The sequence below is a fragment of the Seriola dumerili genome, unplaced genomic scaffold (assembly GCF_002260705.1).
Source record: "Seriola dumerili isolate Sdu_G_001 unplaced genomic scaffold, Sdu_1.0 BDQW01000302.1, whole genome shotgun sequence".
Classification (NCBI taxonomy): domain Eukaryota; kingdom Metazoa; phylum Chordata; class Actinopteri; order Carangiformes; family Carangidae; genus Seriola; species Seriola dumerili.
Genome location: NW_019174557.1, coordinates 203,684 through 218,617, shown reverse-complemented (window position 1 = coordinate 218,617; position 14,934 = coordinate 203,684). Strand labels below are relative to the sequence as shown.

Sequence of the window (14,934 nt, the reverse complement as noted above, 5' to 3'; positions counted from 1 at the left end):
TATCTTCCTCAGCCTTTTTCCTTCCTGACCTCATCCATGTATCTCCTCCTTCATCTTCTTCCCCCCTCTCATATTCTTCATCTTCTGTTCTCTCCCCACCCCTCCCCTCTCCTCTACTTCTCCTCCTTGCTTCATTCTTCCTCGCACATCTCCGCCTTAGCACGTCTGGTCTCATGAGGGAGGGAAGGCGTGTAGAGTTGATTAGACTGGAGCATTAGAAAGTTCAGAGCAGAACAGAGCGTGGTGTCTAGCCCGCCAGGCGGTGAGGAATCAAAACGGCAGTGCCTTACAGACGAGGTCATCGGCGGTGGATTTTCAGGGTGGTTTCGGTGCATCGGATTTCTGGGAGCGTCCTCAGAGCAGCCAGAGGCAGCCATGCGGAAACTGCAGTGGTCCGGTCAAAGCCGGAGCCTCCCCAGACGCAATTTTCTGACGGGCATAGAATGTCTAACATGGAGGGAGAGGATGAGGTGCTCAGCCCAGAGCTTTGAACTATTTTGAGTGAAAATGATTTTAAAGGGATACATCTTTTTAAAATGAAATGTACAAGAGTCTCATGCTAAATGCAAAGCAGGGCAAATGCAACCTCGCTCCGCTCTGTCACAGTCTATTACCCATGATCGTATCATTGTAAAACAGAATAAAGGCTTGATTAAATTATAAAAAAATATCTTATAAATCTTAATGTGAATAAGAATTAAAACCGACAAAGAGTGGGATTACAAAAATCAATCTTTACAGTACATATGAGTACACAGTGCTAAACATTTTTCACTTACGACTTTAAATTGAGACCACAATGACCGAAACATGTCACACTGATGTGGGGGTGACCTATACCTTTAAGGCTACACTCCAGCACTCTGCAGTTATTTGCTGTGAGGCCACACAAAGGATTTACAACCAGCCCTGTATGAAATAAATTGCCAGCCAGGCCACTTGTCTTCAGGGCACGATGACAATTGTGCACATTCCTACAGTGAACCAGCCCCTCACCCACCTCCTCCCACACACGTGTTTGTGTGTGTGCTCTCGCCTGTGTGTTTATACTGTACATGTTAGAAAATAGCCAGTGGGAGCAGCCATACTGCATTTGGCTACACCAGCCAAATGTATAGATTCAGAATGAGAGGAACAAGCTGACATGACTGTTTGTCTTGTTGAGTTAAGATTTGGTCAGCACAAACATGTGACATTGACTCATTATTAATTGTGATTTTAATGTGGTTTGAGCAGGCTTATATGTGAACCCTCCCCAAATCACCCCAGTCACACGCAACAGTATGGATACATGTTGTGGTCCACATGTCAAGACATTCATGTCGTTGGGAGATGACAGTATGTTTTCCCTGAGCTTCTGGTCACACCGAGGGTCCACTCGCTGCTAATCAGTATCTTAGGCTTCATCAGCACAGGGCAATTATGAGGGCGGGCTTTCCATTCAAAATCACTTATGGTGTGATGCATGTCGCATTTGTGTGTGTGTATCTTTGTTTGCATTGTGCGCACTTGCTGTGAATGTGTGTACATGCGCTTCTGCACGTGCGTGTGTGTGATTGTGTCTTATGTCTCTCATTATAGGCCACAGCCCAGACTCCCACCACTTCCTATCCTGATTAGTCATCTCTTCAGCTCCACACTGCCAAATTAGCTACCTGAATTTGTGTGTTTGTGTTTGTGTGTGTGTGTGCGTGTGCGTGTGTGCGTGTGTGTGTGTGGTCGGTCACTCTAATCAAAATTCTCCTAGCCTGTCTACCTGTGCTGATGATAATTTGCCACACTACCCATACCCACTCACGCACTCACCCACACAGCCTTGCTCCACCCCCCCACCTCCCCCACCCCACACACACACACACACACACACACATACACACACACACAAGCCCTCACTCACACACACAGAAATGGTCCATGGTGGTTAAACCTACCCTAGCAAGCCAACTGGAGGTAATTTACCGTAGCTTGGCGGACACATGCCATTTTACTGAACATGGTGCATGGCCCCCTGAGCTTTGTTCCGCTCAGACTTCTCTCCAACAGAGCAAAGAATGAACAACTGAAGAGACTAAAAGAGAGGGAAGAAAAGAACAGGTGAAGAAAAACTAAATGAAGAAAAATGGCAAGGGAAAAAAAAGCATGTTTAAGCGGCCGAGCTTCTTCCTGTGTAATTATAGCCTACTGCACAACAAATTGGTATGATATATATATAGATCATTTTGAATGTATATGCATCAGTGTATTATTATTTTTTGGACAAACACATCAAATGCCTCCTGATGGTATTTTGTCAACAAATATTTTAACAAATATTTTCTTCAGATTGAGGGGTTTTACTAATGATGAGCATGTTTGTTTTCAAAACTGTCAAAACTGAACAATCCCTCCTGGTTTGCTTCCACTCTAATTAGGGAGAACATGTACATACAGTTACACATGGACAACAAAATACTACAATTTGTGTGGCAATTACACTTTTCAGCTATTTTTTTCAGCTAAAACTACAATTAACTACGTTGACAGCTTTTCCTAATGTGACTTAAACACACACACACGCATACACACACACACACACACACACACACACACCCTCATAGTATTCTTTTAGGGTAGACTACAAACCCAGCATGGACACATTTGAGACTCTCTGCCTGGAGGCTGAGGGAGTAGGGCATCTGGTCTCCTAGTGATAAGCATGTGTGTATGTGTGAATGCGTGTGCATGCATGTGTGTGCGCGTGACGTGCGTTGACAAGGTAGCCCAGTCCGGTCAGCACTCATTAGTGAAAGAGAGAATCCCCGAATGAGGAGTGCTGTGACAGGCAGGACTCTCGTTAAGGGACTGTACACACACACACACACACACACACACACACACACACACACACACACACATAGGGTCAGGCTGCCTCGGTGCACAGAATCAGCCCAACATCAATTAGTTCATGGATGCATGCAATATAGTCCGTGAGTGTAGTGGCCCCAGCAACAGCTCTGTTAATGCCGACCCTGTAGGAAATGAAGATTCAGGGCAGGAAAATAAAGGACAGTGAAACCAAGTCACTTGTGCATGCAACACTACTGGGGAGCGGATTGTCCTAGTGGTGCACTAAATAATAGGTTCCTGTTGAGAAGTCAATGAGATCAAACTAATCTAATTTAAATTGGAACAGGTTTTTTTTGTCATAGGTAACCTGAAAGAAACAAAAATGTGATGTATGTTTATACTTCTGGAAACATTAATAGACATCTACTGAGCAGATATAACTGGGGCAGAGATGGATAGAAACAGCAGGTAAATCAAAGGACTTGGATCCAGGGGCGGCTATTTGTTTTGGTCTGATCCTGCTTATTAGTTGATGTTTTGCTCAGTTTTATGCAGATGCTTCTTATCTGCCAGGCAGGATCTCCACTGAGATACAGCTAGCTCAGGATAGGAAATACTGAGTTCATTTAAAATATATGACTCAATTATTTCATCATTTTAACAGTGAGTGGATTCAGACGGGGCATATGATGTTTGCCAAACCTTATGTGCACGATCAACTGATGAATACGGTGTGTAAACACATCACATATGTTCTGATAATTAGCACCATTACTGCCTGTTTATTCATAATATATTAACCAATAAACACATTAAGATAATGAAAAGCGCCATGTTAGAGAAACAAGGAAATGCTCTGGGCGATCATGCATTGTGGGCTCTGTCGATGGAACATATTTTTACGTCATTATCTGAACATATGGGAGTATGCAGCCCTCCTGAATTATGAACATAACTTGAGTGATTGGAGTTTGCATTAGTCCTGGACTGCTCAAGGCTGTCACACAACTATTGTCTGTGACGGCACTGTTGAGCGTGGTGGAAATGAGAGGGTTAATTAACTGATGGGTAAGATGGTGCTGGAGCATACGGTGTGATGGAATAGCTTTTGAATTATGGAACAGTGGAATGCTGTGGCTGGTGGCGTCCGGCCATATGTCAGTGTATGCCTCCTGTGTCTAGCTGGGGACAGCTGGTCAGATTGCTCATGTTCAACCGAGTTAGGGACCAATCAATCAAAATGGGGCAGCTTGTTGAGTTGTTTAATCGGGGGCAAGAATAAAGCACGGGACTCTATTGTGATTCTATCACTTTAGTGCCATTAGGGATTTGTCAGGAACTGTTAGCAGATATGAAATCACTCTCCAGTCTCACCACCTGATATTTTGAAAGTTGAATATAAAATCTTTCTCTGTTGGTTCTGTTTTAGTTTGCTTAACAAAACTGCTCTGCCATTTTGACCATCACTTTATTGGAAAAATAGAGCTTGGAATCAAGAGACCAGCCTGGTTAAATAGAGGTCACATAAAAATGAAAAATGTCTGCTTTGGCAGCTGTGCAGCATCTCCATGATGTTTCCCACATCCATGGGTCAGTGTTACATTTTTCATCTCGTGAAAAGAAATGGTAGATAAAACACGCATTCCTCCCTTTCAGCCGATGACCTGTGCAGACTTGTGGAATGGAAATGTATAGATTTGTGTCAGTGAATCAGAAGTTGTCTTTTGAGTAAGAACCAAAGAATTGTCTATTCAGAAATAAAAAATGAAATATTATCAAAGTCCAGAACAAATTAAGTGACTAGATATAATGTTTGACTATTTTATGCTGGAATTCAAATATAATTTCCTCCTACAATGGTACAGATGTTGGTAAAATTAATCTATATCTGTGTGTTTTTATCACAGTAATTTTAAAGTAATTGTCAATTTCAAGGATTTATATTGACGTCCCAAAAAGAACAGAGTCCCCCAGATGACTGCACAGATCTTATCCTGCTGTTTGTCTCTGGTATGCGTCTGTTCCCAGGGATTCGGATTCTGCAGTGTGCATGTGCCTCTGGGTATATCTGTCTATCTGTCCTGTCTACAGCATGAGGCTTTTTGTCACTGTGCATGTTCACAAGATGCATTATACATATGTAGTGCATCTGTGGTGGTTATAGAAAGGTCTGACAGTTTCTGTACATAAAAAAAAATAAATCTGGTATTCTTGTAACAGTAGTTGTAGCTATCCAAAAATATCTAAGGCAGAGACTGTGCCAAAGCAGCTATTTGCCTTCACAGCATGGCATGACGGAGATAGCTGGCTATTGTCTTAGTCTCTGCTGGGCCAAAATGATATGGTCACACTGATCAATAGTCTCTGTTACACATGATGTATTTCCCATGGCTCTGGCTGTCTGCTTCACTCCATCTGTCCCCGACTGTCGCAAATTTCTGCAGCCTCTCTCTCTCTCAGTCAGACATACACACGCGCACACACACGCACACGTGCATGCACACACACACACACACACACACACACACACACACACACACACACACACACACACACACAAACTCTACAGGCCTGTTTATTTTGAGCTTGGCTTGAGTTCCCTTGAGAACAGTGGAACATTTAGGCACAAAATAAGGCTGCTGTAACTTTTGACCTGCTCCTATGAAAAATGATGTTTACTTGACATCAACTAGGATGATTACGCAATTACCACAGACTTAAAAATATGTACAGACACACAGGAAATTGGTAACCAGCCAGGACTTAAAAAAAAAAAGTGAATTTGGGACTGTAGGAAGAAAGTGATTGAATTAGTTGTTGAATGAGCAAGTGGGCGAGTGATTGAACAATGCTGGTCAGCTTAATCAGTTTAGAAAAAGGATGGAGAAATGATGCTTACCAGTCCGTCACTGCTGTAACTAATCTCAGAGACCATCCTCTTATTAATTGTTTATCGCTGATAGACCATGAAATGAACAATTAGATTGGAACATCAATACATTTCACACTTTGATGCTGATGTGGAATACCAAGTGAAGTGAATCCTAATACAGACAGCAGCATCATTATGCAAACATTAGGCTCCATTATATTGTGTTTGTCTGTTTTTATTTTCATCAAGGTCAACATTTAGCGTTTAGTCTTGCATTTCCTTCATAGATTTGTTGTTTATGGATTATTTGGCATATGGTCCATTGTCTTGTGAAACATGCCTTCGTGTTTCCTGGTTTTGTTAAGTGTTTCATATACAATATCACCTCACTGTTATTCCAGCTGTATCGCTGCTGTAAAATCAGAACAACTCTCGATTCCCGTAGAAACAGCTACAACAGAATGCATTATTTGAGGCCTATACAACTTAATAATGGATGAGAATGAACTACTTAGTTGTGTCTCAAACAAATGCGTATGGAATAAGAAATAGTTCCACAACTGTTGTGAGTTACAGACTGGACAATGTTTGCCATTTAGCAGTGTGTACACATGAATTTTAAGGGATCAGGGATCAGCTGCCTCCGCAAATCCACAAAACAATTTCCTCTTCATATTCTTAGTATTCCAGAAAGTTGGCTCATATTGTATTAGGCAAGAGTTCTTATAGGGTTTTGATAACAACCATCTGAGTTACTGTTTTGCCTCTTTATCATGCCGTGCTCTCTGTATTTCTCCCAGTATTGTTTAAGGTAATTATTGATCACTGTCTCATCCTAGGAAGCTGCAGTGACCTGAGTAGAGTGCTGTTAGTTAAAACATCAATCTGCCATAAGTAAACAGAGTAAGAGAGCATCAGGGAAATCTTTTCCTTTGCTGCATAAACTTCTGCCACCGCAAGAGCAGTTTGTTGTTTAAGCAGTGTATCAGTAATGATCTGAAGGCCTTTGATTGTTGCAGAGAGAATATTTAAGAATACTTAATACACATGCAGTGTTAGAGAAAGCTGCTGTTTGGTCACTGTCGTAGCAGAACACACGGCACACGGAAAACAGATTTTTTTTTTAATTGTGAAATTTAGATTTATTAGCACATAGAATGATTCAATGGTGGATGTAGTATGTGTGTGTTACAGAGAGTATGGACAAGTATAATGAGTATATGTGTACCATATGCAGATACTGTATGTCCAGTGCATAGAGATAAGGCATTTTTAACTTGTTTAGATATGGCACCCAAGTGAGCAAATCCTATGTGTGTGTGTTTTTTTTGGCAGGCCTGTATGGTGTCAGGAACACTGAGCTGTGAGAGAAACAGCTCACCACAAGACCGTCTGGGCTCAGCAGGAAGTACCTCCATATTTACTTCCAAGTCAACCTCAGACGTCATGTGGATCAGATGCCTGCTCTTCGTCTCGACCTTGTGTGCTCCAATTGCCATCGGTAAGCTACAAGTCCACACACACATTAACATCCAGGAGAGTGTAAATGCAGCCTAGACTCGAAACCTTTTTTTTTTTTTCTTGATGCTGTGTCACAGAGTTTTAAAATGCAGCCACCCTAAAGGTTTGGAGCTATTTACTGACCATTAAGTGCTAGCTTAACGTTAGCCCCGGTGACTGCATGCAACACTCCTGTCCTCGCAGTGAAGCTGCACAGAATTCACAGAAGATTTTTTAACATGTCACACAGGCGGAAATAATAAAATGGTTGATGGCCGTATTCCATTTAGTTGCTTCAGTTTCAAGGTCCTGGTATTGAGCATGCTGACTCACTGTCACACTTACTGGGACACTCAACTAGAACAGAATGTTATTAGTAACACCTGTGCTTCTCTTGCGGTGAAAAGTCAAAATCTTCTGTGGTGGTTTTCACTAAAAAGAGATGGTATTTGTTGCTGCACGAATGTAAATACTGCAAGTTGCACTACATTAGAAGCCAGTCTGGATACATCTGCACACACTTACGCGCATATGTCTACTTTTTGTATAAATTTGCATCCAGATGTTCGGATTTCCTTTATATGCCCACAACTACAGTTGTACAAATAAGGAAAGACCTAGTTACTCTTTTTCATTTACAGGTGTCCTCTTTTCTTATTGCTTTGCACATTTCTGTCTCGCTCTCTCTCTCTCTCTCTCTCTCTCTCTCTCTCTCTCTCTCTCTCTCTCTCTCTCTCTCTCTCTCTCTCTCTCTCTCTCTCTCTCTCTCTCTCTCTCTCTCTCTCTCTCTCTCTCTCTCTCTCTCTCTCTCTCTCTCTCTCTCTCTCTCTCTCTCTCTCTCTCTCTCTCTCTCTCTCTCTCTCTCTCTCTCTCTCTCTCTCTCTCTCTCTCTCTCTCTCTCTCTCTCTCTCCCCCTCCCTGTCTCTCACACACACACACACACACACACACCCACACCCACACAGCACATTGCAGATGCAGCCCCAGTAGGTTGTCTGTATGTTTCCTCCTCTCCCTTGTGATGGTGGGCTTTGAAGACTCCTAGAGGGAGCTCTGGCCCACTTGGACTTAATCCTATTAATGGCTGCTGTCAATCACGCTGTTGTGAGGAAAAACTGCTGCACACGTGCAGACACATACAACACACACACAGACACACACTGCTTGTTCACATGACTGCTGACATGCTTGCATGCAGATGATATACTTTAAACACTGAAATACTGTACACCCACATGGACAGAGATCCTCCTCAAAAAGACACACGCATAAACACACTCGAGCACACACAGGAAGTGTTCACAGGCAGCCACTTAGACACACAAACACCGAGGGCTTTGCTTTAGCACCAGGAGATGAGTTTCAGTCAAAGGTATTTGCATCAATGTCTAAAGAATAAGTCGACATATGCAAATCAGGCTGTTTATACTTAGCAAGGATTAGTTGAAACAAAGACAGTTTAGCTTGAGGACACACAGCAGCAAGCACTCCATCTTCTCCACCGAGCCGTGTCTTGTCATTATTTCAGGGTTATGTTGAGACATATAAAAGAGAATAGGAAAGCATGAATTTCTGGACAAAAATCACCGGGGTTTAGAGAATATTTCTGTCATGAACACTGTTTAACCTGACACAGTGGACTTGTTGATCATGTTGCTGGAAGCAGGAACTGGAGAAATGATTACAATCATACAATGAACATCACTGCAGAGGACCTCAAACAAACTGTGGTAAATATGTGGACATTTCACAGTGTTAAAGGAAGGTTAGGGCTATTCTTTATTTTCCTTGTCAATAAATGGCATGAAAGGACAACAGCCAACCATGTGTTAGTCTACCTCTCAATACTTTGTCTTCCCAGCTCTGTCTGTGGCACTCACCCCCATGGCTATTTGTTCCTGCCTAAATCCTTAAAAACAGGTCACAAATATATGATTTCATTTAAATAAAATGCTAAGTCACTTCTTAAAAGCAGCTGGGCATTGCAGTTGAATGTTACTGAAGCAGGAGAAAAGAGTGCATTTGTCGGAGACTGTTCTCAGGCATGGAATAATACATTTCAATCTAAAGTGCAATGCTCATGGTCATCCTAGTGAAGAAATCTATCACTCAGTGCAACTCATTTATGTTTTATTTTTTTGGACAATGATACGATAAACATCTGCACACTCTGATCTGTGCGATATTCATTTAATAAGGCAACTTCTTTAAGCATCCCAAGGGAAAAGGTTCCCTCAAATTGCACAGGCTGGATTGTGCAGATGGTTTTCCTATCATACATTGAATCACAGCACCTCCAACAAGCCTTTATTTGGTGAGAAGTGATCTATATTTGACTTGAACGGTTTTTGGATAACAATACAGACGAAAAAAAAAAAGAAGCTATATCAGGCTTTGGCTACAAAGGCGGTACTTGTTCGTAGATCCAATTCATTGTTGTTTTTGATCTTTTCATGGGATTTATTGACAATAAGCTTTATCCTCCAACATTTCTTTTGCACTTTTAAAACATGTTGTTTTTGCTCTAACTCAGACGACCCACATTTCAGACACCAACACTGGCCAAACACTTTGGCAGTTCAAGTGAGAGATCACCTTTTAAATCTCTCTCTTCTTCCCTCTCACCCTCTCCTTTTCCTTCTTTCTATCTATCCACCTCTTTCGCCACTCTCTTGTTCTTGGCCCAAATGTAAAAATCGATATCCTTTTGTTTCAGCCCCCTGAGGCAATGAGAGTGTCTGAATAAGATTGTCTGTACTGTCCGTGGCTGCCAAGTTTCTGTCACCACTTACACAACTAATGACAGACACATTAACATGCACTTGCCAGCTCACACGTTATTGAATGTGTGCAAAGACAGAGGGCTAGACACTGGCATGTACTGTATGTGCGTAAGTGTGAGTGTGTATCATGTGTCTGTATGACTGCACGTGCTTGTTTGGCAGGAAGTGACAGAAATATGTGCAGAGTAAGTCCTGCAGAGGCAGATTAAACACAGTGCAGTTTTATAGGTGAGGCTGCGGATATAAATAGATGAATTAAAAGGTGACAAACGAGACAGGATGGTGTGTGAGAGTCAGAGCATTTACTGCTGCTTATGAAGGCAGAGTGGCTTTTAATTGGAATACAGATAGACCCCTCATTTAAAGTGTGTGTGCAAGTAAGTGTGAATGTGTGTGTGTGTGTGTGTGTGTGTGTGTGTGTGTGTGTGTGTGTGTGTGTGTTTGTTTGTGCCATAATGCTGTCTTTATGCCCAGCAGGGACCCTGTAAGGCAACACTGTAAGACATCTGATCCAAAGCCAGTCTAGACAGCTGCCTTACAATACTACGTATTGATCCCCGTACGCTTCAATTAACCCTCTCTTCAGAATTTACATTCAGGCTCACGGAGGCGGACATGATGCAGCCATTGAAAAACTAATAAACTAACACTCATATTAACACAGTAATGACCCAGTGCCCTAAGCACTTCCCTCTCACGTGCACAAAAACGCATGAGGTCCCTCAAATCCTCAGCTACTACTGAGACACACATTCTATCTGAATGTGTGCTTAAGGTCTAATCATAGCCTGCAGTGATATACGTGTCTCTGTGTGTGTGTGTGTGTGTGTGTTCATTAGAGAGGACATTTTCAGCAAATGTCACTTATATATCAGTCTTATCTCTAAGCTAGCGCCTGCCATTATCAATGTGGTGCCCTCAGGTGCCAGCCACCATACAGATATTGGCTACACTGGCTGTGAATTTCTGCCTCCACATGCCATCACTCCGAGCATTTGTATGCATGTGTGTGTGTGTGTGTGTGTGTGTGTGTGTGTGTGTGTGTGTGTGTGTTTGTGTGTGTGTGCGTGTTTGTGCGTGTGTGTGATGTGGTGAAGGGCAGTATTAAGTTGAGCCCGGGCAGAGTGTCATTGAGCTCATTCAGATTCTTTGCGGCATTCGTGTAACCATGACGCTCCTCCAGCCAATGAGGGAGCCAAGGGAGGGAGGACAGGGTTGCTATGGTTACTGTGACAGGGAGAGCAGGGAAGGTGGTGCTGCGCCTTGCCTTTCAGGGATGTTGTAGGTCTTGTGTTTGAAGTACGGGTATATGTCTGTTCATTGTGCCGGCTCATACGTGCACGTGATACGCTTGCATGTGCTTTGAAGAAATGATTTGGAAGGGCTTGTCAGGATGTATTCTTCAATAAAGACACGTGGTGTAGAACAACAAGTAGTCACAATTACTGGACCTGTAGCTCCACAGACCCATATTTAATATACTGCGTTTTATTTGTTTATTCAACGGGGACAATGCATATTATGTATATTGCACCAGATATAGCTAAAATTCTCAGATGAGGTCCTTGGACAGGGGTAGCAATATGACACACAATATGAAGCCATGTAAAATTAGGCACAATAAAATCCACTTTACAGTTATAGTAGAGCCAGGAGTTTCTGACAGAACTGAACAACACAGGTGAATACCTCAGCTGATAACCTATCTATCAAGGGATGATGGCTGATGCTCCCAGGGGATTGCTGCTCTTGAGAAGAGAGAATAACAACATCCAAGCTGCACCACAGCAACCCAAATCCCTGGGAACATCCAGCCCCACACCACTGATATCACTGCACCCAACTCTAACCACAAGACAATACTGCATGTGTGTGGTGTGTTAGTAAACACATAATTATAGCATAAGGACACAAGGAAGTTTTTGGATGACAAAGTAGTTGTCTGTGACTAGACTGACAACACTTGTTAGTAGGATAAGATATAATACATGAGTGTTCATTGAGATAGATTCATCGAGTGTTGTCAGAAGTTTGAAAAAATAAGATAACCCTCAGCATCATCTTTTAACATATTAATAAGTAAACAAATAATAAATTAACATATTTAATTGAATATGTAACTTACTTACAGTATGTTATTTAATTAAAAATGCCAATAGATCATCTGAAATATATTGAATTATAACATGAGTACACACACACACACACACACACACACACACACACACACACACACACACAAACGCAGGAAAATAAAAAACAGAATGACCACATGAGATCAGTGTCACATTATAGTGCTGGTAGACATTTTGACTTGTCACAGCAGGAACAGCGCAGGTGTAATTGATTTGATAACACTGAAAATGGTTTGCATTCAGTGTAGGTGAGCTAGTCTCGGGGTCCTCGTATTTGGTATGCTGGCTCACGGCTTATTGGGACACCTCGTGGAACTGAGTCATTGTTATCGAAATTGTGTTTGATGATGACAAGCCAAAATGCCTGCTGTGAGAAAGGTCTGGAGTGTGATAGCAGCACATGGTGGAAGGTGGGGCATCTTAGAGGAAGAGCTCATACTTTCTTGAAGCACTATTTTTTTTTTTTTTTTGCAGAATTTCAGGTTTAAGGTCATAGGATATCTAGACTTAATAAGTCAGTGGCAACTTGATTGCTGTTTGGTCGTACAGAAGTTTCATTATCCAAGAGACTTCATCAGTTGCACTCATTAAACAAGGCAGGAAGCAAAGCAACAGCACTAAAAAGATCTGGGACAGATCAGTGGCTTCAATCTCATTGGAATTAATGACATGTTTCCTATTTCAGTACAGTAAGGGCGGATGTATGCATCAAATTTGCAACTTCTGAGAATAATTAGGCATCGCCATCTATGAATAATCTCCGCAGCACTAAATGCCTGTTGAAATTGCCAGGCACTTACTCTCTACCTAGAATGATGTCTAAAACTGCCAACTGCAAAACAGTAATTATCAAGTCAGCTCACTTGCAACAGTGGACATGCACTTATGAAAAATCTTCTGTGATGCTATTGTTTTCTATAGTGTGGATAATTAGTCTATGTGACAAGTATACAAATACAGTTTTAGTTGAACACAGCCTGTGCTTGTACAATTTAAGCCTCCATATTTTTAAAGACAGCCTCACAAATAAATGTTCAGTTGTCGTTAAATCAAAAAACATCTTTGGACCAATGTGTGTGTTTGTGTGCCTGTGTGTCCAGCCTACGGCCGTGCCCCTATCCCCATGGCAGTGGTGCGCAGGGAGCTGTCCTGTGAGTCCTACCCCATCGAGCTGCGCTGCCCGGGCACAGACGTCATCATGATCGAGAGCGCCAACTACGGCCGCACCGATGACAAGATCTGCGACTCGGACCCGGCGCAGATGGAGAACACGCGGTGCTACCTGCCTGATGCATACAAGATCATGTCACTCAGGTCAGTGTATACAGTATATGTGTGATGTGGAAAGTACAAATGCGTGTGAGAGTGTGAAACCCATGTGCCAGGTGCCGCGGTAGAGCTCCTGTGTAGAAAGTCTACCTCAAGTCTCACATTTTGAGGGGACTTTAGAACAAAAATTGGACAACCACAGTGAAAATAATGAATTCTGTTTGTTGTCCTGTTGATCAACTTTGTACCATGGTACGTTTTGGTGGAAAATGTGCAAGGTTCACTTATGGCGCAAAGAGCTTCAGCCAAAACAGGAACACTTTAAATTGCTCCACTGATTTGTAAAAAAAAGGAGACAGATGTCTCTCAGTCCCAGAGACCCTACCTACTGTAGATGTGCAGTGTCAACTGTTCATTTAGTATTCATCCTGGTGAAGTATCAATGTCAAGTTCAGCATTACTCGCACGTCAGCTCACCTTCACAAAGTTGACAGCAAACAACAGCGACATAAAATGACACAACAGTGCAGCATACCTGTCAGGTTCAGTGTAATGGAAAAAAAGGAAAAAGGTGATGGAAAATCTGTGGAAACCAGTGTAACTCATGACCCCCCCCCCACTTCACACATTTCTGCTGCTCGCAGTTCCTGTACATGCAGTACAATGCCATACAACTGTCGGACAATGGAAATAACTCAAGTAACACTTCCTGTACAGCTGGCCGGTGTGATCGCCTCCTCACTTGACAGCCGCACAGCGACGAAACCCAGGACGAATGCTCCAAAATATTTGCAGTTTATCAGCTTAGTTTTGATGTTCTTTAATAGTATGATAATCCATAAACTGTTCTCTGCTATGAGATACCAATTAAGGCATTACAAAGTAAACATGAAACTTGAAAGATGTGGGTTAGGTATCATAATTTTAATAGCCAAATATGTCCTGCTCTAACCCACATTAGTGAGTCTCAGGGGCCCAGAGTGGAGACATGTTGGACCCATGAAGATTTTTCTGTCTCAATATTGCTGCCTCTCTCTCGCTGACTCCTCTGTCTCTCTGTCGAACCACCTGTCTGCGTCATGTGGCGCCGCCGCTCTGATTGTGATTGCTTTGGCCTGGCTCACTCTCTCCATTCGCTCTGGCAGCTGCAGCTTGTGTGGCCACTCTCTTACAGGCCTTGATATCCATAATTTAAACACATGCGCACAAGCAGATACACACAGCATGTGCCACACACAGCATACACTGCCCAGGGGCTACACCAGACTTTAAGCTCCAATTAGCAGAGCCAGAGGCCAAACTAAATCTTGAGGGATCCTCACTGGAGGTGACTCAGACTGGAAACAACTGTTTATCACATATATTTTCAGTATTTGAGTGTGAGTGTGTGTGAGTGAGTGTGTGTGAGTGTTTGTGAGTGTTTGTGAGTGTGTGTGAGTGTGTGTGTGTGTGTGTGTGTGTGTGTGTGTGTGTGTGTGTGTGTGTGTGTGTGTGTGTGTGTGTGTGTGTGTGTGTGTGTGTGTGTGTGTGTGTGTGTGTGTTGCAAAAG

At 42.5% G+C, this 14,934-nt stretch overlaps 1 protein-coding gene across 1 annotated transcript in view; it reads left to right on the top strand.

The window, feature by feature from the left end:
- Window positions 1-7,039: 7,039 nt before the first annotated feature.
- Window positions 7,040-14,934, top strand: part of LOC111231518 (adhesion G protein-coupled receptor L3-like) — an 82,689-nt gene continuing 74,794 nt past the window's right edge. Inside the window, exons 1-2 of the mRNA XM_022758636.1 lie at window positions 7,040-7,199; window positions 13,217-13,430. Of these exons, the coding sequence (XP_022614357.1) occupies window positions 7,040-7,199; window positions 13,217-13,430 (374 nt within the window). The remainder of the gene's footprint in view (window positions 7,200-13,216; window positions 13,431-14,934) is intronic.